Genomic DNA, 23865 nt, shown 5'->3' with positions numbered 1-23865 from the left:
TAGCTTCTCCTCGAGTCCTTATTGGAGTGGACGCCTAACGTTCGTCAAGAACCAACGTAGGTAAAACTTACGCCTCTAATTGGCTATCCCAACCCCGTGCGCGTTCTCGCGCTGCCATTGGCTGATTCGGGAAAGTGGGCCGGCTGAAGGAGGGACGCTGAGGTGCAGGGTCAGGGGTTAGTGAGGCCGGAAGTGAGTGCAATAAAGTTTGTTCAGGGAGGCCCGGCCGGGGAGAAAGTTGGAACGGCCACCTGAGAAGGCAGTGGCGTGATCCGGAACCAAATCGAGCCGCGGTGCGGTGCGGAGACTCCATGAGGCCCTGGTGAGTTGGGTCTTCTCCCTCTCTTTAGGTTACCCACTCCTCCACCCCGGAACCCCTCTCCCGGGACCCTACTTCCGGTCTGGACCTGTAAGTCCCGCCCCCTACGACCCCCTCCCCGGAAGTCCCACCCCCATCTTCAGGGGGGCGCCCCGAACCCCGACTTGTTATCTGTTTATTGTCCACGACCCCACCCTGCCGCCCAGCTTTCCTGGAAGTCCCACCCCCGGACATGCTTCCCAGCCCTACTGCGGGAAACCTGACGGTAGTGCTTCCAGCTTCCCGAGACCCCGCCTCCTGGCCACGGGTCCGTCCTGAAGCCTGACTCCCAGAAGGCCAGGGCCCCGCCCCTCGGCCGCCCGGCAGGGCGCGCAAGGCCACGCCCCCAGGGCCCCGCCCGAGGCCCCGCCCCCTCCCGTCCACGTCGGCCGTGCGGGAGCTTGGCCTCCGGGAAGTCCCGGGTGCACGCGACCTGGGGCCACGCCCCCTCGGGAGACCGCCGAGTGGGACCCGGGCCCCCTCCGAAGCGCCGTCTTGGGCCCCGAGGGCCCTGGCAGACAGAGTTCCCTTTTCTCGCGTGGGCCTCGGGCCCGGCTGTCCCTAGCGCTCTTGGCCCGGCAGGTGGGAAGTCCAGGTGCCCCGCCCGGTTCTGAGCGGCGCGAGGTCCGGGGCAGACCTCCGCTTCCCTTGCCCCCTCCAAGACTTGGGGTTGGGCGCGAGAGGGGGACGGAGGCTTGCTCCTGGGTGCCCGGCCCCGGAGTTTCCCTGCCCAGGACCGACTCCGCCCCAGAGACAGCTGTAGGTCTCACACCTGCACCTCGGGAGCTGGTAGGGCCATGGGTTTGCTGGCGTGTGACCCGCGGGTGCGACAGGAGCGAAAGTTCTCTGCTGCCAGAAAACGGTGGCTTGGCGTGGGTGGAGGGGACAGTGACCTTTTTGCTGTTTTATTTTTATTTTATTTTTATTTTTTTTGGACTCCCCAGTCTCCATCGTTTCTTTGGCTCTTCCCCTCCCCCCATCCAGAGTTCTTGTCTGGGCATTCCTCTTGGTCCCGCTCGCCCAGCCTTCCCTTATGGAAACATTCCTGAGGCTTTCGCCATTTCCTGCTACTTGCCTCCTCCTCCCTGCTGGGCCGAGCTGCCACGAGCAGCTTCTCCCCCACACTCAGACACCCCGACTCCCAGTAGGCAGTCTCCTTTCCTATGCAGATTTAAAGCGCCCGACTTCCGCTGTCTCTCCTCCAAACGCCCACACCTGTTGATTGTTCCCTGCCTCTGGATTGTGCGGGCTCCCGCAGGCGGAGGACGTCCTGCCCTGCGTGCTGGGGGTGCGAGGCCAGGGCAGAACCCCTTCTTCTATCTCTCTAGGCCTGAGCGCTGAAGGCCTGAGGAAATGGAGTGACTGAGACCAGGGGAGAGTTTAGCATAGTATCTAACACCATATAAGTGTTAGTATTATCAATCCTTGTAGTTTGCATCTTTGTATCTTCTGGAGTTTTAAGAGTAGGTAATCCCAAGGTGAGCGTGGGGGTCCTGTGTATCTTCAACTAATTGTTTGGCTCCTCCATGGCCCCTCTAGCAGAGCTGTGTCTGGGAACCGGGTTTGGAAGGGATGGCTGGGGCTGTTCCCCATGTCCAGCCCCAGCCTTCCTGGCACAGCCTTGTCTGCTGCTCCCTCTGTCCCTTTCTGGCCTGCAGCCCCCACTTCTCCTGGAGAACAGTTTCACTTTTCCGCCTCCTCCAGCCAGACTCTGCCCCTGGTTTTGGTGGACATATGCAACTTCCCCTGTCCCCCCTCCAGGAGGAGGAGCTCGAACCAGCCAGCCACCCCTGCCAGCTTGCTTTGCTGACTAGGCCCGTGGAAGGGGCCACAGAAAAGTGCTTGGCTGGGGGCTGCTGCTCCTTGGCCTGGTGGGTGCTGTGGGAGGGCTCCATCAGCCTGTCCTCTGCCCCAGCTTTCGCCCTGGTGCACCGCCCAGGTTGGACTTTGTTCTCACTTCTCCAGCTTTGCTCTTCCTCTTGGCCCCTCTCTGCGTCCACTGGGACCACTTCCATCCTTTCCCATTTTCCTAACCTCCTGCCCACAGCTGTAGTAGCAGAGGGTGCTAATGGCCCAGGCTCCCTGGGGCCACCCCCCCCCCACCATGTGGTAGTGTGTTGGGGGGGTGACCTGGAGGAGGGGGGCATTTGAGTGTTCCACCAGGACAGGAAGGGAAGTGCTGAGCTCAGGGATCCCCTCCCTTTTCCACCCCCAGCTCCCTGTTTCCTCTTTCATTCCCCCCTACCCTCCCGCAGCTTCCTGCTCCCTTTGGCCTGCCCCTGTCCTGTGTGGATTGATCCAGACCTCCTCTTATTTCCCTCCTTTCTTTCTCATTCCTACATCCTTCCCTCCCACCCCCACTTTCCTCCTCCCCAGATTACTGGTGGTTTGTCTGGGGGCAGCGGCGGGGCAGTGGTGGGGGTGCATGGAGGGAGCTCCATCCCAGCCAGAGTCCGGGGCTGTGGCTGTGCTGGGGGCTTAGCCCGGTCCAGCCTGTGAGTCAGCACTGTCCCTGGGATTGGTCTCCGGCCTTAGGGCTCCGCCCCTGGGGAGGAGCAAGGCAGCTCCGGGTCCAGCCTGTTCTCTCCGCAGCTGGAGAAGAGGCTCCACGCTGGGCGGGGACGGGGCCGGAAACTCTCTGGGTCTGAGCCGGGGGCGCTGGCGCCACTTGTGCCTCTCCCTCTCCAGGATCCTTGAGATCCCTGGGCCCTAGAGGTCCGGTCAGACTAAGGGCCTGGGGATGCCCCCTGCCTGGCCCCCTTGCCTGGACTGGCAGGGGGGCCGGGCTGGGCAGCAGCCTCCCTCCAGCGGCAGCCATGGATCTCCTGCCCCCCCAAGTCCAAGTACAACCCACTCCGGAACGAGTCTCTGTCATCGCTGGAGGAGGGGGCTTCAGGGCCCTCCCCACCGGAGGAGCTGTCTTCTCCATCAGCCTCATCTCTGGGGCCCATCCTGCCGCCTCTGCCGGGGGATGACAGTCCCACCACCCTGTGCTCCTTCTTCCCCCGAATGAGCAACCTGAAGCTGGCCAACCCAGCCGGGGGGGCGCCCGGGGCCAAAGGGGGAGCCAGGAAGGGCAGCTGAGGATGGGGAGGCGCCCGGAGGGGTGGCTGCGCCAGACTCAGGCCCCCCGCCCCTCCTCCAGGACATGAACAAGCTGAGTGGAGGCGGCGGGCGCAGGACTCGGGTGGAAGGGGGCCAGCTGGGGGGCGAGGAGTGGACGCGCCACGGGAGCTTTGTCAATAAGCCCACACGGGGCTGGCTGCATCCCAACGACAAAGTCATGGGACCCGGGGTTTCCTACCTGGTTCGGGTGAGTGAACGGCCTGCCATTCCCTCCGCCCTCCGCCCTCCCAGACCCCTCTGTCTCACTGGGCTTTTCTGGAGCCTCTGGTTTTCTGCTCTTCCTAGCACCACCCTTGGTTTCAGGGTCCTGTTTCTCATACCCTTCTTGCTCCTTCTCCGCTTCTGCGGCCCCTCCCCTTCCAGCTCTGCCTGGGCCCCTTCCTTCTGGTGACCACCCCCACCCTGCCATGCTTAGCACAAAGCCCAGCACGCGCTGGCCCTTAGTAAGTGTGGGAATGAGTGAGCCTCGATCGCGTCCTCCAGCCTCCTCCTGCTGTGGATGTCACTCCACCCCCTACTCGCCCCCCCCCCCAGTGCCTGTCACTGCCCTCCACAATCTCTTCCCAGGTGCCCCAGGCCCTCCCAGCTTGCCCTTTTCTCTGCTCCTCATTTCCTGTGGTCTTGCATGTTGTGGGGCGTTGTGGGGCATAGCCGCAAGCAGCGGGCAAAACTTCTTCGTCTTTATTCTTCCTTTAGGGAGCACGTAGGGAAAAGGCCCAGGGCTCTTTGTGAAGGGGTGGGGGGAGGCGGCTGACTGCTCCCCTCCGTCCCTCCCTCAGTACATGGGCTGCGTGGAGGTTCTCCAGTCAATGCGCGCCTTGGACTTCAACACCCGCACCCAGGTCACCAGGTTAGCGGGGGAGGGGGGATCGGGGGAGGAGGGGACGGGGGGAGGGAGCGCCCTGAATTAGTGAGGGGAGCAGGGGAGTGGGTCTTGGTGGCTTACTAGCCACAGCTTAGCTTTAGGTAAAGGGGATAGAGAGTTAGGGGAGTGAGTCTAAGTCTGGATGAACAGAGGCGCCTCTGGTCTGGGTCCCGCTCACTTTTCCAGTCCTGTGGGTTGTGGGGGAGGCTGCAGAGCAGCTGGCGGCTGGAGCCCGAGTGTAGGATGGGGTGTATGGAAGGTTGCCGCTGGCTTTGGGAAGACCATGGGACATTCATTTGGTAGCTGGAAGGAGGTGGGGCCAGACCCACAGAGGCCCTAACCCAATCAGCCAGGAAGTGGCCTCTCCGTGTCATCAAATATTAAAGGCCCTTAATTCAATCCACCACGACAAAGAGCCTGGAGTGCCCCTGGAGTCTGGCCTGGTCCTCCCCTCCCCCTGCCCTGTGGCCGCCCCAGCCGAGCGAGCGGGAGACAGGCTCTGCGTCTGAGGACCCCTTTCTCGCCAGGGAGGCCATCAGCCTGGTGTGTGATGCCGTGCCCGGTGCCAAGGGGGCGACGAGGAGGAGAAAGGTACCTGGGGCCAATGGGGCTGGGGGTGCTGTTGGGAAATGTGGGGGAGTGGGGGAAGACAAGCATGGGGATGTGTGGGGACAAGGCCAAAAGACAGAGGGTGGGGGATTTCTGGTGTGGGGAACCCCCCGGCTTCTGAGACCCTCGGGTCCTTGGCTAGCCCTGTAGCCGCCCGCTCAGTTCCATCCTGGGGAGGAGTAACCTGAAATTTGCCGGGATGCCGATCACTCTCACCGTCTCCACCAGCAGCCTCAACCTCGTGGCCGCAGACTGCAGACAGGTTGGTGGGGTCGGGCGAGGGGGCCAGAAGCCCTGCGGGAGGGCCAGGAGTAAGACAGGAAGGAGGAGCTTAGGAGCACCTGGGCTAGGAAGCCAAAAGGGTGGGACTGACTAGTCCAGGGCTTGGGCCGGGGCTGGGGGCGCCCAGATGGGCCCTGCCTGACCCGTCCCTTCCCTGTCCCCTGCCCTAACCCTCAGATCATCGCCAACCACCACATGCAGTCTATCTCGTTTGCGTCCGGTGGAGACCCGGTGAGTTGGGAAACAGGGTGGAGGGGGGAAGAGCAGGGGCTGTAGCGGCCAGAGAAGAGGCCACGCTGGGATCGAAGCAGTGTCTGGGAGGGCCTAGGCTTTTAGGGGTCGGGGGTGAGGTGGGCCATAAAACTGAGCTTAGGGGCTGTTTCTGACCCTGCCCACCCCAGGACACAGCTGAGTACGTCGCCTATGTTGCCAAAGACCCGGTGAATCAGAGAGGTGAGGCGTGGTGGGGAGCTGGGTGGGGCCGGCTGTCCGGGAGGCAGGTGAGCAGGACCCGGGGAGCTAAGTGGGGGCTCCGGCCGGGAAGATGAGGGCCAACTGGCAGTGCCCGGTCCCAGCGTGAGCTCGGGGCTCACGGGCCGCCTCTGCTGTGTCCCCAGCCTGCCACATCCTGGAGTGTCCCGAGGGGCTGGCTCAGGATGTCATCAGCACCATCGGCCAGGCCTTCGAGTTGCGCTTCAAACAGTACCTCAGGAACCCGCCCAAGCTGGTCACCCCTCATGACAGGTGAGCGGATGTGGAGGGGGTGGGGCGGCCCCTGGGCCCTGGGGCCCTGCTGAGAGAGCAGGTCTCCTCCACTGCCCAGAGCAGAGAGGGTCGGGGGCCCGGCATGTGTGGGGGGATGACCTGCGGGCCTGTTTCCCCCTTCCTGCTATTCTTGCATTTCCTGCGGCCGGCAGGAAAGTCTGGCCAGGCCCTGCCCTGCTGTAGGCCCACTCTTCCTCTCGCGGCCCGGGCTCCTGTGCTGCCGGCCTGTCGGCCTCTCTTACCCATTTCTCCATCTGTAGTTTTTCATTCTCCTGCCCCCAAGAGCCATCAGGAACTTGGGTGAGGGAGGATGTCTTCCTCCTGAGGTCTCTACCTTTCTCTGTCCCCTCGAGGCCGCTAGCTGTGGAGCATTTAGAGGAGACTCGGGCGCTCTGGAACGCAGCTCTTCTTGCTCTCTTGTGTTGCTGCTTCCCCTCCGTCTGGGGAGGCAGCACGATAATCGAGGCCATGAACCCTAAAATCAAATCTGGTGTTGCAGCTCAGGTCCGTCACCTTTAACTGTGAAACCACAGGCAAATTTCTCCACCTCCGACCTTCATCTCTCCGCTCTGTCACTGGAGAGGGAAGTGGGGCTATCTTGAGGGACGACTGTGTATAGAAAACAGCCCTCCTCAGGCCTGGCCTGCAGGAAGTACCCGGCCCATGGCCACTGCCTGTGCCCCCTCCCACCTGTTCCTCTCAGGATGGCTGGTTTTGATGGCTCGGCTTGGGATGAGGAAGAGGAAGAGCCACCTGGCCACCAGTACTATAATGACTTCCCGGGAAAGGAACCCCCTCTTGGGGGAGTGGTGGACATGAGGCTTCGGGAAGGAGCCCCCCTTGGGGCAGCTCGACCCCCCCCCACCTGTTGGCCAGACCCCCAGCCACCTGGGAGCAACGCTGGTGAGTCGCTTGGGTGGAGGTGGGCTGGGGCCCGGGATGGGAGTGGCCGGCCTGGGCTTCTGGTCTCATCTTATTTTTGTCCCTGCAGCCGGTGGGGCAGCCTGTGGGGGCAGACCCGGAAACCCGCAAACAGATGCCACCTCCGCCACCCTGCCCAGGTGTGAAGGGAGCTGGGAGGGGCGGAGTCCGGGTGCAGGAGGCGGGGCTGGGGCCACTGTGACGCTGCCCTTTGCTCAGCAGGGAAAGAGCTCTTTGACGATCCTTCTTATGTCAACGTGCAGAACCTGGACAAGGCCCGGCAGGCAGGGGGTGGGGCTGGGCCTCCCAATGCTGCCGTCAATGGCAGCACGCCCCGAGACCTCTTTGACATGAGTGAGTGCTGCTGTCTCCTTTTCTGCGTCTCCATCTTCTCTTGAGGTTCCTGCTCTCCTGCCCTCCCCGCCCTGAAGGTGTGGGTCCTGGCCTGTGTTGGGCCAGTGGCCCCGCTCAGCCCTCTCTCTCTCAACCCCCAGAGCCCTTCGAAGATGCCCTTCGGGTGCCTCCGCCCCCCCCAGGCAGTGGCCATGGCTGAGCAGCTCCGAGGGGAGGCCTGGTTCCACGGGAAGCTGAGCCGGCGGGAGGCCGAGGCGCTGCTGCAGCTGCACGGGGACTTCCTGGTGCGGGAGAGCGCGAGCAGCCCTGGCCAGTACGTGCTCACTGGCCTGCAGAGCGGGCAGCCCAAGCACCTGCTGCTGGTGGACCCAGAGGGCGTGGTGAGTGGCGTGGGGCCATGTGTTGGGGGGCACTGCGGCGCGCTCCCGCGGAGCCCTGGTCTCCCCCCGCTGCCACCCCCTTTCCCTGCTCGGCTCGCGGGTGCGGCCCCCTTCCGGCAGGACGGTGTCCTTCCCTTCGCACAGCCCTGGGCCCGAGCTCTGCTCCTCTCGGTCCTCAGTTCTCCATCTGAGCTCGAAGGTGTTCAGCCTGCCCGAGCCCCTCTTTTGACAAACGAGGAAACCATCCCGGAGAGGTGCTGATGCCCGGTGTCAGAGGCCTGGAGCCTAGGAACCCCAAATCTCCTTTTGCAAGAGGAGGGCGGGGCCTCCGCAGCCCCTTCGGACTCAGGGCTCAGCCTGGCGTCCTGTCGCCTGCTCACGCTGCCCCACTGTCCCTCCTGACTTTCGGCTCTTCTCCACAGCAGTCCCCATCTCCCTCCCCCAAGTTTCTCGGAGTGTGTGTCCTCCTCTGAGACAGGCCACCCAACAGGTCGGGAGAGGCGGTATCCCTCAGCTTCTCGGTTTTTGGTCCTGTTGTCCTCTCGGCCTGCTGCCAGAGCTAGCTGTGGGATCCCCTTCTAGAGAAGCCTCAGTGGCCTAGGCTGACAGTCCTCCCATCCCGGTCTTTTTCTCCTTCCTCATCCCTCAGTATAGTTGTCTCCTTTCTGCAGCCTTTGACTTTGCGCCTGAATTAACCCCTTCCTTCCTGCTGCTCAGGTTCGGACAAAGGACCACCGCTTTGAGAGTGTCAGTCACCTCATCAGCTACCACGTGGACAATCACTTGCCCATCATCTCTGCGGGCAGTGAACTGTGTCTCCAGCAGCCTGTGGAGCGGAAGCTGTGACCATCTCAGTGCTTTCTTCCCGAAGGGGCCCTCCCACCCCTTCCACCCTACTCCTTGATTCTCAGGACCTCATGTGGGAGCGTTCTGTGGGCGTGGCCTTGTGTTGGAGCTGGGGATAGTGTGGATATGGCTCAGCACCCACTGAATGAGAGGGTTTGTCAGAAGCTGGGCGTAGAATCCTGTTTCTTCCCGAACCTTACCAAAGTATTATTGAACAGAGTGGCTCCCTTCCCTGGGCCTTTCCTGTGCCAATCTGATACCCCCTTCCCCAAGAAGGTGGGTGCTTGAGGCGTGGGCAGTGTGTCTCCTTGAAGTGAGAAAGGCTTTAATGGGGGCAGTCACCTTTCCAAGGAAGGGGGATGAATCACACCTTTGGTCTATCCCTGGGCTCAGGGTATACTCCAGACCCCTTTCAACAATCCTCCCTCCCAGTGGTTAAACTTTGTGCCTTTGACCATCTCCTAGGTCTGAAGATATTTTATGCAAAGAGTTCTTGAGCCCCTGAGGTCGAGGGTGGGGGTACTGACACCTTCTTGGCTTCTGGGACCCCCCTCCAGTTGAGGTTGGGAGAACAGAGGCAGGAATGTTAGCTGTCCCTTCTACCCGGGGACAGGCAACCCTTAGATAATGCCTCAGAGCCCCCTTCCTGGCCAGCGGGGAGATGGACCCCTCCCTTGCTCAGTGCCTCCTGGCCAGGGGGCACCCCTCACCCAAGGGGTCTGTACATACATTTCCTAAGTCGTCCTGTGTCGTACACCCCCCCACCCCCCCACTCCCCCCACCCCCCCTCCCCTGCCCACCATGTTGCATGCATGTTACACTCTACAGCCAAAGCATAGCTCTGGGTCCTGCAACCTCTGACCCTCTCTCCTCCTTGGGGGGGGGGGGGGGGGGGGGGGGTGGGTGGGGGGGTGGCAGGGACTGGATTTAGTCCTCCTGACCTGGTATCTTTCTCGGGGGATCTGTGGAGGCAGGAACGGGGGGCCATCGAGAAGAAAGTGGACAATCCCCAAATACCATCTGTAGACTTGGGATTTATTTTTATTTTTTATGCATATATTTTAGGGTTGTAGATTTATTTTCCTTATATGTTTTCCGTGGCAAAATGACAATAATCAATTACGTGTACACGTCACCTCTTTGACTTTTCAAAGCCTTTTTACAATGATTGGCATTTTCCTCCTCCCACCCAGTCTTGGCGGCTGCTGGGCCCACAGCATTCTCCTTTCCAGCAGAGACGCAGGGCCCCAGGAGGGGTCCCGAGCCAGGACGGCGCGAGGCGGGGAGGCCCCACGGGTGCGAGCCGCTTCACTCCTGCAGCGACGGGGCCTGGACGCCTCGCCTGCCCTTCGCAGAGCGCCTGGAGCGCGTCCTGCCGCTGCGAGTCTGGGTCTCCTCCGTCTTCGTCCGCGTCTCTTTCCGTCTCGTTCGCGCGTCTCCACGGGTCTCGATGATACCAAAGGGAAATCGTCATTAAAGTCCCTATTTCTTGTACCTCGGCCTCGTGGTCCCTGTTGCTGCCCGTCCGCGACCCCGTCGGCGGGGGTAGGGTTGGGGGGGGGTCTCCCGCACCCACGCGTCCGCGCACCGTCCCTCGGCTCCGGCCGCCCGGTGGCCCCGCCCACACCCCGCCCCCTCGCTGCGCGGTGGAGGCGGCCGCGCCGACTTCCGCTTCCGGTCGCCGCGGCCGCCACCGCCGCCGCCGCTACTGCTGCTGCTGCTGCTGCTGCTGCTGCTGTGGCCGCGGGCAGGCGGCTGCCGCTGCGCTTGCTCCCGGGCCTCGCCGCCTGGCCTGTCCGCTCCTTGCGGGCGTCCCGACCCCGCTCCCGGCGATGGTGCCGCCCGAGCGCGCGTCCGTCCCCCGCCGCCGCTGACCCCGGCACCCCCCCCCCCCCCCCCCCTGGCCGCCTCGGCGCCGCCCCCCCCGGACAAGCTGGAGGGAGGTGGCGGCCCCGCACCGCCCCCTGCGCCGCCCGGCACCGGGAGGAAGCAGGGCAAGGCCGGTGAGAGCGCCGAGGGGCTGGGCCCGCCGAGCACTCGAGGGGCCGGGGGCCGGGGTCGGGGGTCGGGGGGTGGTTCCGGGGGCCCGAAGGAAGGATCGGGCGGGAGGGGTGGGGGTCGGGCGTCGCGGATGGGGCACCCCGGAGCCCCGGGGGAGTCGGAGGGCATGTCTGTCGTTGAAGGGAGGAGGCGGCCGAGAGTGCGGTCGCGCGGCGTGTCTCGTGTGGCACCTTTGTTCGTACCGAGTCTGGGAGCGGGCGCCTGTCCGAGTTGGAGGAGCCCCTCCGGGCGCGTCCGGGACACTGGAGGTGGGGCAGCCCCGGGGAAACGCGTTTGTGTGTGCCCTGTGCTGCGCTTCCAGGTCTGCAGATGAAGAGCCCGGAGAAGAAACGGAGGAAGTCCAGTACTCAGGTGGGTGGTTCCGCCCCCTCCGTGCGCGCACCTGCCTCGGGTGCAGGGAGGACGGCGGCTCCGCTGCTCGCCCTGTCTCGGCTTCCTCTCCGATGGGGGGTGGGCGCCGTGGGGCCGCCGATCTTACCGGTCGGGCCAGCGGGCTTCCTCGCCCTGCACGTTTCCTGTCCCGATTCCCTCCTGGCAGGTGACACCTCCCCCTTACCGAGGTTTGTTTCGGTGACTTCTCCGGCCCTCTGTGCTTTTGACGCTTTGACGGTTTGGGGAGATAGGCACCGTCCCCGTTTTACAGAGGAGGGATCTGCGGCTTTAAAAAGCGGAACACCCGCCTAGGGGTCTCGAGGTTATCGGTTGTCAGAGCGAGGGCTCGGCCCGGTTCTGTTGCTCTGTTACAGTCAGGTCTGTCCCCATTTACATCTGAGCTGGCCGTGAGGAGCGTCCAGAACACGCTGTTTTCGCTGCCCTCACTGCCCTCCTGTGGTTTTGTGGCTGTGTGCTTCCCTCTGTAATTTCGTTCCCTCACCTGTTCCCCACTAGGGCCCTGCATACTCACATCTGACGGAGTTCGCACCACCCCCGACTCCTATGGTGGACCACCTGGTTGCATCCAACCCTTTTGAGGATGACTTTGGAGCCCCTAAGGTGGGGGGTGCGGCCCCTCCATTCCTGGGCAGTCCTGTCCCCTTTGGAGGCTTCCGTGTACAGGGGGGCATGGCAGGCCAGGTACCCCCAGGCTATGGCACTGGGGGTGGAGGGGGCCCCCAGCCTCTTCGTCGACAGCCCCCCCCTTTTCCTCCCAACCCTATGGGCCCTGCTTTCAACATGCCCCCCCAGGGCCCTGGCTACCCACCCCCAGGCAACATGAACTTTCCTAGCCAGCCCTTCAACCAGCCTCTGGGTCAGAACTTCAGCCCTCCTGGTGGGCAGATGATGGCAGGCCCAGTGGGGGGATTTGGGCCCATGATCTCACCTACCATGGGTCAACCTCCCAGAGGAGAGCTGGGCCCCCCTTCTCTTCCCCAACGCTTTACCCAGCCAGGAGCACCTTTTGGTCCTTCTCCTCTCCAGAGACCTGGTCCGGGGCTCCCCAGCCTGCCCCCTAACACAAGTCCCTTCCCTGGCCCGGACCCCGGCTTTCCTGGCCCGGGTGGTGAGGATGGGGGAAAGCCCTTGAATCCACCTGCTCCCACTGCCTTTCCCCAGGAGCCTCACTCAGGCTCCCCAGCTGCTGCTGTGAATGGGAATCAGCCCAGTTTCCCCCCAGACAGCAGTGGGCGGGGTGGGGGGGCCCCCAGATGCCAACAGCCTGGCACCCCCCAGCAAGGTGGGTGGGGGCTCAGGGCCTCAGCCTCCCCCGGGCCTGGTGTATCCGTGCGGCGCCTGTCGCAGCGAGGTGAACGATGACCAGGACGCCATCCTGTGTGAGGCCTCCTGCCAGAAGTGGTTCCACCGCGAGTGCACCGGCATGACTGAGAGCGCCTACGGGCTGCTGACCACCGAGGCCTCTGCTGTCTGGGCTTGCGATCTCTGCCTCAAGACCAAGGAGATCCAGTCTGTGTACATCCGCGAGGGTGTGGGGCAGCTGGTGGCTGCCAACGATGGGTGACGCCAGCCAGGGGCATGGTCTCCAAGTCTGGCTCTTGGTCCTTGTTTCCACTGGCTTCCCGTCCCTGTGGGGCAGAAACGCAGTGGCTCCTGGGGCCAGAGAAGGAACTGAGGTGGGCAGGCAGAAGCGCCTGGATCACTCACCCTTCTGGAAACTTACATGGACACGTTGAGATCCACAGAGATCCGGGGAACCAAAGCCTGGCTGAGTATCGTGGTGGCTCCAGTCCTGAAGGCCGAGGGCTGTGGCTGCGAGGGAAGAGAGGCTAAAGGAGGATCTGGAGGGCAGGGGCCTCCCCCATGCAGGCCACGAATGCCCCGCCAGCCACACCCCCCTCCCCGTGGCCTTGGTGTTTGGAGTGACCTGTTAAAGGGTTCTGGCTAGAGGAGTGGGTTCCCAGCCCTGCAGTAACCTCTTTGTGGGCCTTAGGAGACAGCTATAGGGAATAGATGGGGAATTTCCTGTTTTCTCACCTTCCCGTTGCTTCCTCCCAAGACCTACCTAAGTCCAACCCCGTCAGAGAACCAAATAGCTTGAGAAAGCAGGAGAGCTGTTGGCTGGGGCGGTTTCTTGGTGATTTGGGGCTTCAAGACTGTGGGTAAGAGACGCTGTCCAGACATTGTGTGTCCCTTATACCAAAGCCACTGGCCCTTTCTCAGCCTCTCTTGGGCTTTTCTCCCAATGACCATATTGCCAAAAATTGGGCTTTGCGGTCTAACGGATCGGGATATTTGAAGTTTAGACTGCCCTGGACCAGGGACCCTGCTCGCCCGGCCCTCTCTGCCTCGCCCGTTTGTTAACGCGGTCCCGGCAGCGCGGCCGTGGCGCTGGTCTGTATTCTTCCGCCTCCCTGGCTCGAAGGAAAGCTTGGACGGGCACAGACCGCTTATACCTCATCCCCTGATAGAAGGATCTCTGTCCCCGCGTGGGTGAGGGAGGTGGCGGGCCGGTCACTGCGGTGGTCCTGAGATGCAGTCCAGAGACTGGTGTTTTCCTTCTCTTTCCCTGCCTTTCTGTGTATCTGCTGGGCCCCGGGGGGGTCTGGCAGTATCCCTTCGTTCCGAGAGGCCGGCACTGGGCTCTGCGTGTTCATATTTTACTTTTTATGCACCGCCAACCGGAGCTGGCCCTGCGCCCACGGAGGAGCCCTGCGCCGCGGTTCCCTGCGGTTCGAGCGCACATTCCTCGGTGGGGTGGGGAAGGCTGGCACGGGTGTGGCCCCGAGAGGCGCCCCGGGTCCCCTGGCCGCTGCTCTGGGGACCCTAGCCTCGGAAGACTTAGCGAGTGTACTGCAGAACGCATTTGCCTGCCCAGGTGGGCAGCAGCGTCGAGGCTGTGGAAAAGAAGGGAGGGGGTTCTGGGCTTCTCTCTTCCAGTGTCTGACCCCCGCCCCACCGCTTTGTGTTGTGTTTGTGGTTCTGTTGCCCTCCTTCATCTGTTGCTATTTTTGTGATGTCTTCCTCCCTGCCTCCCATCTCTGCCTTTTGTAAGTGGCTCCTGGGGGAAGGGGTCTGCTAAATTCTCTCCCTCTCCGCTACTTTTTGGAAGGAAGGGGGGGTGGCAGAGATGTGGTGATGGGGGTCTTTTGTACCGTTGGGTTAATAAAAAGACTTGAAAACTCAGACAAGGATTCCTGCTCTTTCTGGGCACAAAGGTTGGAGTGAACCTCGCCCCGGCGGGAAGGCTTGCGGGGGGGGCGGGGGGAGGATGGGTATGTGGCCCAGGGTTCCTGACAGCGGGACTGGCAGAGAGATTGGGGACCCCGAGCTGATCTTAGTCGCAGTCCTAGTCCTCCCTAGTCGAGGAGCCGAGGGACGCCCGAGCGCGCCACCCCTCCCCCTGCGTCCCCGCTGTGAGAACGTGTTTCTTTTCTGGGCACATTCCTGGGCCAGGCAGGCAGCCAGGGCCTCGGGGACGGGGACAAGTGCCGTTTAGTGCTTCTAGGCTCAGCGCTCCCTCCCGCACCCCGGCCGGCGCTAGCGGTCCAGCGGAGCGGGAAGCGGCGGCCCCCGGTCTAGCAGATTTCATCTGGGGACGCCACCCCCTCCCCTTTGGCAAGAGTAGCCGTGGAACCCTCCCTCGGCACCCGCGCCGGCTGAGAACGGCCGGAGAGCTATTTCCAACCCTCGGCGCGCCGTATCCCCTCCCCCACCCTGCAGCTGTGTCGGTCCGTCCTAGGGTCGACCTTGCCCCTCGCCCCTGCTGTCTCGGGAGGTGCCGCCCTCTGCCTTCCAGCGGTGGCTCTTCCCCGGAGAAACTGTCTAGACGCGGGGAAGAAGGGAGGTCGCCCACCACGCAGCTCGCCCCCGCAGGGGGGCGGGGGTCCGGGACCCGAGCAGGCCCCCCTCCCTGCCCGGCCCCCCAACGTCAGCTCTTATTGGCCCGAAGTTTCCGCCCCCTCAGGGACGTTGGCCTTCCATTGGCCAGTCCCGGTCACGTGGTTCGGCCTCCCTCCCTCCCTCCGGGGCCTGGAAACCCCGGGCGGCAGCAACAGGTCCCGGCGGGTCGGAAGGCGCGGTCAGGTGAGGCCCTACTCGGCTGGGGGCCCCCGGACTCCCCGCGGGACCCGGGCGCGCAGCCGGGCGTGCGCTCCGCCGGAGACCGGGCGCTGCGTGTCGCCGCGGGGCGGGCGCGGGGGGCGCCCCGGGCGTCCGTCCCCGAGACGCAATTGGCGCTGGGGCCCCGGGCAGGCTTCTGCGGCGCCGGGGTCCCCCGCCTTAGAGGATTGGGGGGCGGCTCCTGGACGCGCCGAGTTTAGCGAGTCGGAGGGGGAAGGTCCCCCTTTAGCTGCCCTTTCCATACCGCAGAAGAGCCCGACACGCCTGGAAGTGTGTTTGGGCCGGACCCTGCCCGCCTGCGAGTGCGGAGGGGTGGAGGCGGGCAGCGGTGGGGAACTTCCTAATAAGGCCCAGGGACGCTGGCGAGGGAGAGCGGGGCTCCCTGGTGGCATCTGGGATGAGCCCCGCCGGGGGAGAGAGGCACCCGAGTTGGAGACCCCGAGTGCGGGGGTTCCGGACTGTCTCCTCTTCGGGTCTCCCGAGCGTTCGTCTTGTTGACCCAGATATCGGGGCTGGTTTCCGTGGAGACGGCGGGTCTGACATCACCCTGGTTGCCATGGCGCCTAGTTCTGGAGGACCGGAGCAGGCTGTACACAGCCAGGGATAAACAGGGACTTCAGCCCAAGCTGATGCCACTTCCTTCCTGCCACCACCTGTTAGCAGTCACACGCAGCAGCTGGGGACAGGGGACCATGACAGCCCAGTGCGGGGGGGGGGGGGGCGGCACTCTGGGGACGCTGCAAAAGCTGGCCAGGGCGCCTGGGGATGCTGCTTGTGCCAGGGACGCATGGGCGTGGGGAAGACACTGTGAGTGTCAGTCCCAGCCATGGATCCCAAGGGGCCGCAGGTCATTTGGGCTGCGTGCTGGTCTCACCCCAGCTCAAACAGAAGGGGGCCGAGTGGGGGTGTCATACTGCCAGACTTCTTCCCAAGCCCACCTTCCCTTCCCGGGTTTGCTGACAGAGCCCTTTCCACTTGCAGACCTTTCGGCTCCTCAGGAAACAGCCACTTACCATCTGAAGGACTAAGGTCCAAGACTGGGGGGTGGGCTCCTCTGTCCCTCCTGTCTCGTGCCGGGTCCTAGCTGCAGCTGCCCAGCCTGAGGCGACAGTCCTGGGCCCCAGTGATGATGGGATAGGTCTCCCTCCTCTTAGCCGGCTTTGATTCAGGCTTTGGAAACTGGAGCGACTTCCCATCCCGTCCGGCCAGGGCAGTGGATTACCCCGAAGGGTCGGCCCACAGCCCTGTTGTCTGTTGCTTTGCAAACTGTAAAGTCTTTATAACTGAGAGCGGTCGTGAGAGCCTCTCCCTGTGGCCCTCACGTTCCCTGAGATGACACTCTGCCCGTCACAGAGCATGGAAAGAATCTGGGAAGGAGAGTCAGCATGACAAGGAGCCTTACTAAGGGTCCCCACGGACGGATCTGCCCGCTCTTCTCAGGCCTGGCGGCCATGAGGACCATCTGGGAGGTTTTAATAAGGACCCAGGCCCAGTTGGGTTAGACTCCTGGGAGATTCTGGCGGGTAGCCAGCGCTGGGGATCCCCGAACCAGACTGGGTGAAGGGCTGAGGCTGGGCGGGAGTTCTGTCTTCTGCGCCCCCACGGGGGAGGGGGTGATGGTGGGAGAGTCTGGGGTGGTTATTTTCTCACTCCTCTTATCAGCTGCCCGTCCTCGGCAAGGTCAAGTTAGCCAACCTGTGTGGCCTTCATCTTCCCTGACTAACCTGAGGGGCCTGGCCAGGTCACCCCCGAGCCTGTCTGGGCATGTGCTTTGACCTTTCGGAGTGGCCCCGCTGGTCTGTAGGAGGGGGGACCTTCTCTGTGGCTGTGGGCAGGTTAGGATGGGCAAGTTTGGTACTGCCCAGAACAGTGGAGGTTAGGGTTAGAAGGGTTGGTTCTGGAAGCTGCTGCCCAGCCCTGGGGACCCGGCCCAGACTGCCCTCTGCATCCTGCCTTTGCTGAAGGGAACTGGGGTCCTGAAGAGCGCTTTTCTCTGCAGGTGGTGGCGGCAGCTTCGGGGACGCCAGCAACCATGGCTTCCTGCCCAGACTCTGACAACAGCTGGGTACTGGCCGGCTCCGAGGTAGGGAGAGCAGGCCTGGGAACCCCACAGAAGAGAGGTGCTGGCAGGCCTGGGATGCTCCCCGGGTCTGTGCCCTTCCTTGGTGCCCACGGTCACCTGTGTCACCTCCTGCTGGCTGCCAGGGGAGGGGACTCTGGGGGCAGGAGGACAGAGATGGGGCCCCAGGAGTCAAGTGGTGGGGCTTGGACTGGGCCTTGAAAGAAGGGTACCATGGGGTCAGCTGCAAGAAGTAGGGGGCTGATGTGAGCAGAGGGCCTGGGACAACAGGAAAGCCATTTTGGGGGAGACTGAGGCAGTCCGTGGAGTGAGGTGGAGATGTGGGCTAGATTATGCTGGAATGAAGCAGGGGGCAGAGCCTGGAACCTCTGCAGACCCAGGCACGGGGGCGTCTTCCTGAGGGCGGGGTCATGGAAGGGCTTTGGATCAGAGGGACTTGGACAGTCATTGCTCTGGACAGAGGCCCCCCCCAACCCCCCGTGGGTGGGGTGAGGAGAGGACTGTTCTGAACATCTGCAGCACAGCTGGTGGCTGTGGACACCTGTGTCCGCAAAGCCACTGAGAAGGGAGAAGGGCATCATCAAGGGTCCCAGCCCTGGCTGCTTGGTGTGTCAGGCACTGCTGGAAGGGGAGCAGGGGACAAGGGGCGGAGGGGACGGAGGAGGCTGGGCTCAGGAAGGTGCTGGGCCAGGACACAGGGCATGGGGCATAGCCGGGAAGGAAAGGGGTGGACACTGTCGTCCAGGGCCCCTGCCTCCTGTTGAGTATCTTTGTTGACCGAGGGGCATTTACCTCTCCGTCCTCCCCTGTAGAAGCGGGGGCGTGGCTCCTGGTGTGTCGGGCAGGCCATGAGAGAACAGTGGTTTGAAAATTGCCAAGAACATACTGAGATGGAGAACAGTTCTTGGAGGGGTGGCAGAAGCTTGGGCGGGGGAGCGGGTGGCAAGCTGCTGAGCAGGGGTGTGCAGGGAGGGGAGCCGGGGTGGGGCTGGGGTGGGGCTGCAGGAGAGGGCTGTGTGGGGCAGGGGGAGAAGCCTGGGAGATGGCAGAGACACCGTGGTGTGAACAGCTGCAGAAAAGCAGATGGGGACGTGTGGTGACCCTTAGTCCCCAGGGGGCTTTACCTCTTGCCATTTTCCGCCTTCCCGCCAGTCTCCAGGTTTCATTTGTGGGGAGGTGGGAGACCCAGGCTTCAGCTGGCTTCTTTGGGAGGGCGGGAGGCACCCGGTGTGTGTGTGTGTGTGTGTGTGTGTGTGTGTGTGTGATGTGGGGGCACATCCCAGCCCCTCCCCGCCCCACCAGCTTGCCTCGGCTCACGGCTGAGTGAGCGTCGTAGGTTTTTGTGAGCTCTGGGTGGGGGGTCGCTGAGCGGTGTGGCAAGGTCTGGAGACCCCCAACAGAGCCCCCCCCGCCGTGGCCCTGGATCTGTGCTCTGCAGTGGCCTTCTGCCTGCACCCCTTCCTCCAGAGCCTGCCCGTGGAGACCCTGGGCCCAGAATCCGCAGCAGATGCCGAATCAGAGCGAGCTCCCCGGGCACTCAGGAGCCCCTCCAAGGCGGCTGTGGAAGAGTCCGCTGGAGCTGAGGAGGGAGGAGGTAACAGGCTCCCCTGGGGGCAGGGGGCCCCCATTTCCTCAGGGAAAGGGGGTTGGGTTCGTCTGATTTCCGGGGTTAGTTCTGAAGCCTTCCTGCCCCCACCCGGCCTGGCATGTTCCTGCCCTTCCAGCTCTGCAGGGCCTGAGGCAGCCCGAGGGCTGTGTAGGGAGTTCACGGGGAGGGTGGGGGGGCGGGGCGGTGGCGTTTCTCCTGGGCTTTTTCTTCCACCACAGAGACCGAGACCATCTTCCGGTCTGGGGAAAGCTCCCAGTCTGGGCCCATTCTGCCAGAGAAGACTTCGGCCGAGGTGAGGACCCTCATCGGGTCGGGGGGGCAGTGGGTACGGTCCCAGAGTGCTTATGGCCGTGTCTGCTCAGGGTGACCTGGAAGGCGATGGCTGTGCTAGGGGGCCCCCTGGCCTGGGAGACACGCCGGTCCAGGGAGACTCAGACGAGGGCCCTGGGGTGGCAGGCCTGGGACTGGACACAGAGGACCCGGAGGGTCAGAGCCCCCCAGGAAACCTGCCTTCATCGCCCAACATAGGTGAGATGTGCCCCTCTTTACTCTCCTTCTGGAAGGAACTGGGTCTCCACGAGCAGGCTCCGGGGAAGGAGTGCTCGCTGGAGGGCTCCTTGCCGAGCACGGCTGTGGTCCCGGCCCTGGCACTGAGCAGCTAGGGGTCTCCTTACGCTGTGTCTGTGAATCCCCCCCACTACCCCCGAGGACGCCGAGGATCAGAGAGGTTACATGATGCAGACAAGGTCACGGAGCAGAAAAGTGGCAGGGCCCGGGTCTTCCCCTCGTCCGGGGCTGCCTCTCTTCCAGCCCCTTGGTTCAGCTCTCGCCCCCCATGAGTCTCCATCCTGTGTCGGAGACGAGAGAGGGAGGGAGCTGCATGGCCTGTGCAAGAGAGGCCCCGGGCCGTCTTGTCTGAGCCAAATGCAGGTCAGACCAAGACAGCAGGAGGCTGAGGTGGGATTTCTGTGCGCCCTCAGCGGGGAAGGGGGTTTACTCCCAGGACAGGTGGAGGGAAGGGCGAGGGGGAGCGGGCATGCCTGGGGAGGGGTTCACACTGGAGGGGATGTTCCAGGCTCTGGGTCAGTAGGGTTGGAGGAAGAGAAGGTTCTAGGCCAAGGCTGTAGCATCCACTGCGGGATGAGGCCACCTGTCCTGTGCTAAGGAGGTGGGGCCCAGGACAGCGTGTGTGACTCGTCTCTGAAGGGTGACAGGTAGAGGGAGAGGCTGGGGCCCCGGAGCGGACAAGTGCAAAGACCAGGGGTGGGCAGATTCGAGGCATGTGATGCTGAGTTGTCTGGGTGTGGGGTGAATGTAGGGGGTGGGGCGCAGGCAGCCAGGTGGCAGCAGGGGTGCCTCTCTCCGAACGGGTGCGGGGGGCGATGGGCCCCCAAAGAGACCAGCGCGGAGGGCAGTGCACTGAGAGTTTGGTCCCCGGGGGGCGGCAGGCAGGAGTGGCTGGCTGGTCAGTCGTACAGGTCAGGGGCTACAGACTGGGGACGGTGCGGGTGACATAGTGTGGTGGGGAGGCCGGTCCCCCGAGCACCCTCACTGTCAGGCCAGGAAGAGCAGGGCGGCCCAGGAGCTGTGAGGGAGTTGGCAGGAGGCTCGTGTGGGCCGAAGGAGGCTGTGCTATGCAGAGTGGCTCCGTGGGTTTGCAGGTGGAAAGGCCAGTGTCCCGCTCTCAGCTGCCCCGGTGCACGGGGACCCGGGGTCCCCACGTGTCCTTGTGGGTGGTCTCTGCCCGTGTCCTGTTCTCCAGTTGCCTCACTGCCTCATCCCCGTCCTTTCCTCCAGCCTGGCCCAGGGAGGAGGCCCGAGGCTCCAGCAGTGAGGATGACACCGATGTGGACGTGGAGGGTCTGCGGAGACGGCGGGGCCGGGAGCCTCGCGCTGCTCAGCCTGCGGGGCCCCTGCGCGTGGAGGACCAGGCCGGAGGCGAGGGTGCGGCCTGGGAGCTGGGCGTCTCCCTCAACGTGTGTGTCCTTGGGGCCCTGGTGCTGCTGGGGCTAGGAATCCTCCTCTTCTCCGGTGAGTGGGACCTCACCTGCTGGCTCCTGTGTCCCCGTCTGGCCTCCCTGTCTCCCCCGTCCCTTCACCAAGCTCTCCGTGTCTATTCTCAGGTGCCCTTACAGAGTCAGACAGTGGTGAGTGGGGACGGGGCCTGGCTTGTCCCCTCCCGGCCCGAGGGAGGCTGTGGGGGGCAGTCCCCGGGGCTGGCCGTCTCTGACTCAGTGACCCTTTGGCTCTTGGTGCTGATCCCGGGCCCCTTCCCTGCCGGCCCTCTCAGCCATGGGCTCCAGGTCCGGGGCAGGAGGGCGTCCATCTGTGTGTGTGTGTGTGTGTGTGTGTGTGAGAGAGAGAGTGGGTGGGAGGGGGTGTCTGGTGTATGCAGAGGCCAATTCTGGATGTGGCTTTCCTGCAGGGCCCGCGGAGGAAGTAGACCTGCAGGTCTTCCTGGACACGGGGTTGGACACGGAGGTGCGGGACTCGGCGGGACATGGGCAGGTCGGCTTCCTGGGCCCAAAGCTAAGCAGGGCCTGCCTGTGGGAGACCACAGGCCATGGGGCAGGAGGGTCATTGTCTCCCTTGCCCTCAGGATGGGGCCCCGGGACCAGCGGACAGCGTCCCCAGCCTACAGAGCATGGGGGCGCTGCTGGACAGGCTCGCCAAGGAGAACCAGGATGTGCGGCTGCTGCAAGCCCAGCTGCAGGTTCGTGCACAGGGCCCTCCCTCGGCCAGGGGCTGTCCGCCCTCCCTCGGCCAGGGGCTGACCATCTTCCCTCGGAGGAGGTCGTCTTTGTTACCCCACCTGCCGCCCGGAGAGTCTCATCCCTCCTGCTGCGGGGGCCCAGGTTGCATGCCCCGCAGCCCCCTTGGAGGTGGTGCTGCTTTGTTTGGAGCCATGGCAGCACCTGTGGGGACTCGGAGAGAAGGCTGAGCGGCCATCAGTTAATAGTGTCTGTTCCAGGTGGGGGAGGTGGGTCTCAGGTGGCTGATCGCAGGTCGGTCGAAGGGGGTGCTTCTAGAAGGATACAGAAGCGGAGGTCCGTGATGGGATTTGGGGATCCCAGGCTCTGGTGCGGGTTGTGGCTGGAGGACTGAAGCCTCTGAGTGGCCACGCTCCTGGAGTGGATGGGGGGGCGGCCCTGACGGGACTCTCCTGTGGCCCCGTCCACCCCAGGCCCAGAAGGAGGAGCTCCAGAGCCTGATGCAGCAGCCCCGGGAGCTGGAGGAGGAGAACGCCCAGCTGCGCGGGGCCCTGTGGCGGGGCGAGGCGGCCCAGCGGGCCCTGGAGGCAGAGCTGCAGCAGCTGCGGGCCCGGCTTCGGGGGCTGGAGGGCAACTGCATCCGAGGCCCAGATGGGGTGTGCCTCAGCTGGGGCCCGGGCTCTGCGCCAGCCGGGGCCACTGAGCAGCGAGGCCCCCGGGAGCAGGAGCCGGGCGCCGGCTTCCTGCAGCAGAAGCAGCGGCTGGAGGCTGAGGCCCAGGCGTTTCGGCGGGAGCTGGAGAGGCAGCGGGAGCTGCTGGGGTCCGTGCAGCGGGATCTGGAGCAGAGCTTGAGGGACATGGGCCGAGGGGACCCAGCGCGTGCTGGCCTGACCGCGCTGGGCCACAGACTGGCCCGGAAGCTACAGGACCTGGAGAAATGGGGCCAGCACGCGGGGGTCCCTGCCAATGCCTCAGAGGTCCGCTTCCAGAGCTCCAGGGAAGGGAGTGGAAAGGAGAAGTGGCGGGATGGGCGGGGGGACTGGAACGCGGAGCCCTGGAAGCACAAGAAGGAGGGCCGTGAAAGAAAGAAGAGCTGGTGGGGCGAGGAGGACAGGGAGGCGGCCGGGAGGGGCAAGGAGTGGAGCAGCAAGAAGGACGGCAAGCGACAGGGCCCCAGGGAGCCCCCGAGGAGGAGTGGGGGCCTGCACCCCCCCGCGGAGCGGCAGGAGCACCTTCAGTGGAAGGAGGGGGCTAAAGGCCAGCGGGACCCCCTGGGCCTGTGGGCAGAGCTGTCGAGGCACAAGTACCGGACACCCCAGGGCTGCTCGGGCGTGCCTGAGTGTGCCCGGCAGGAGGGCCTGGCCTTTGGCGTGGAGCTGGCCCCAGTGCGGCAGCAGGAGCTGGCCTCCCTGCTGAGGACTTACCTGGCGCGGCTGCCCTGGGCCGGCCCCCTGACGGAGCAGCTGCCCCTCTCACCCGCTTACTTCAGCGAGGATGGCATCTTCCGCCACGACCGCCTCCGCTTCCGGGACTTTGTGGATGCCTTGGAGGACAGCCTGGAGGAGGCGGCTGTGCGACAGACGGGTGATGACGATGAGGTGGATGACTTTGAGAGTTTCATCTTCAGCCACTTCTTTGGAGACGAAGCGCTGAAGAAGAGGTGGGTGGCTGGGCCCAGGGGAGGGGAACGGGACGTCTGAAGGAGCAGGGGCCCTGAGGAGGGGTCTTCTTTGGAGCCGCTTTTAGTTTGCAGGTGGCTACCCGTGGAGCGGCGTCTGCAGACTTGCCTGCCTTCCGGGAGGTCGGGAGCCGCCCAGGCTCACCCCATAGTGGTCTGGGCGGCCCCTCTTGGGCCGGGGAGACTTTTCCTCCGGGCTGTTCTGTCGTGTTCTGTCCTTGCCTTCCTGCCGCTCTGACTTCACGCAGGGGCAGCCTTCCGGCCCCTGTGTTGGCTGTCTCCAGAGGAACAGGGTCCCCCCTTCCCAGGAGCCCTGTCTCACTGTGTGGCCTCGTCCTCTAAAGCTGTCTTCCTGACCCCACCCCGTGTCTCCCCCCAGGTCTGGGAAGAAGGAGAGGCCCTTGCGGAGCCCGGGGAGGGGATGAGGCCTGGCGTCCCCTGGCCCCGGGGACCACGGTCTCCTCTGGCTCCAAGGGGAGCAGAATCACTCAGCACTGAGGCCACTTCTGCAGGGAGAAGGCCTTACCTGGCTTGGCCTTGCTGTCTATGCAAATGTGTGCAAATGCGGGCCTGATAGCCCAAGCGGGGGGGGGGGGGGGGGGGGGGGGGGGGGGGGGGGGGGGCGCCGGCCGCCCCCCCCCCCCCCCCCCCGGGGGGCCCCCCCCCCGCCGCCCCCCCGCCCCCCCCCCCCCCCCCCCCCCCCGG

At 64.2% G+C, this 23865-nt stretch overlaps 3 protein-coding genes across 5 annotated transcripts; all 3 read left to right on the top strand.

The window, feature by feature from the left end:
• The first annotated feature begins 144 nt into the window (after positions 1 to 144).
• On the top strand, positions 145 to 8745 carry SHC1 (SHC adaptor protein 1). The gene is given in 15 exon segments (XM_032845014.1): positions 145 to 322; positions 3504 to 3671; positions 4264 to 4334; positions 4877 to 4940; positions 5101 to 5220; positions 5418 to 5471; positions 5642 to 5693; positions 5858 to 5984; positions 6709 to 6859; positions 6861 to 6908; positions 6997 to 7066; positions 7149 to 7280; positions 7421 to 7452; positions 7454 to 7660; positions 8378 to 8745. Coding segments are annotated over 14 exon segments (1422 nt in total). The 5' UTR covers positions 145 to 322; positions 3504 to 3506; the 3' UTR covers positions 8507 to 8745.
• A 1658-nt stretch (positions 8746 to 10403) lies between these two features.
• Positions 10404 to 13329, top strand: PYGO2 (pygopus family PHD finger 2). Its single transcript, XM_032845068.1, is given in 4 exon segments — positions 10404 to 10509; positions 10869 to 10918; positions 11456 to 12199; positions 12201 to 13329. Coding segments are annotated over 3 exon segments (1110 nt in total). The 5' UTR covers positions 10404 to 10509; positions 10869 to 10876; the 3' UTR covers positions 12525 to 13329.
• Positions 13330 to 14977: 1648 nt separating this feature from the next.
• PBXIP1 (PBX homeobox interacting protein 1) lies at positions 14978 to 23749 on the top strand. 3 transcript variants are annotated; one of them, XM_032845101.1, is made up of 11 exons: positions 14978 to 15046; positions 17082 to 17165; positions 18630 to 18756; positions 18990 to 19063; positions 19143 to 19299; positions 20569 to 20802; positions 20895 to 20918; positions 21197 to 21279; positions 21371 to 21484; positions 21956 to 23142; positions 23540 to 23749. In XM_032845101.1, exons 2-11 carry the CDS (start codon positions 17115 to 17117, stop codon positions 23583 to 23585), a joined length of 2097 nt encoding a protein of 698 aa, XP_032700992.1. In that variant the 5' UTR covers positions 14978 to 15046; positions 17082 to 17114; the 3' UTR covers positions 23586 to 23749. The 3 variants fall into 3 exon arrangements, with proteins under 3 accessions (XP_032700992.1, XP_032700994.1, XP_032700991.1); XM_032845103.1 differs by having other exon boundaries at positions 19134 to 19299; positions 21197 to 21252; XM_032845100.1 differs by having other exon boundaries at positions 19134 to 19299.
• Positions 23750 to 23865: the final 116 nt, after the last annotated feature.

The sequence above is a fragment of the Lontra canadensis genome, unplaced genomic scaffold (assembly GCF_010015895.1).
Source record: "Lontra canadensis isolate GAN:19392208 unplaced genomic scaffold, GSC_riverotter_1.0 scaffold160, whole genome shotgun sequence".
NCBI classification, from domain to species: Eukaryota; Metazoa; Chordata; class Mammalia; order Carnivora; family Mustelidae; genus Lontra; species Lontra canadensis.
The sequence above is the reverse complement of the archived record's forward strand: the minus strand, read 5'-3'. Positions and strand labels throughout refer to the sequence as shown.

Coding starts and splice junctions, on each gene's coding strand:
- PBXIP1 (XM_032845100.1), top strand. CDS start 17,115: ATGGCTTCCTGCCCAGACTCTGACAACAGCTGGGTACTGGCCGGCTCC. Junction 20,919..21,196: donor CCTTACAGAGTCAGACAGTG/GTGAGTGGGGAC, acceptor GCTTTCCTGCAG/GGCCCGCGGAGGAAGTAGAC. Junction 23,143..23,539: donor GACGAAGCGCTGAAGAAGAG/GTGGGTGGCTGG, acceptor GTCTCCCCCCAG/GTCTGGGAAGAAGGAGAGGC.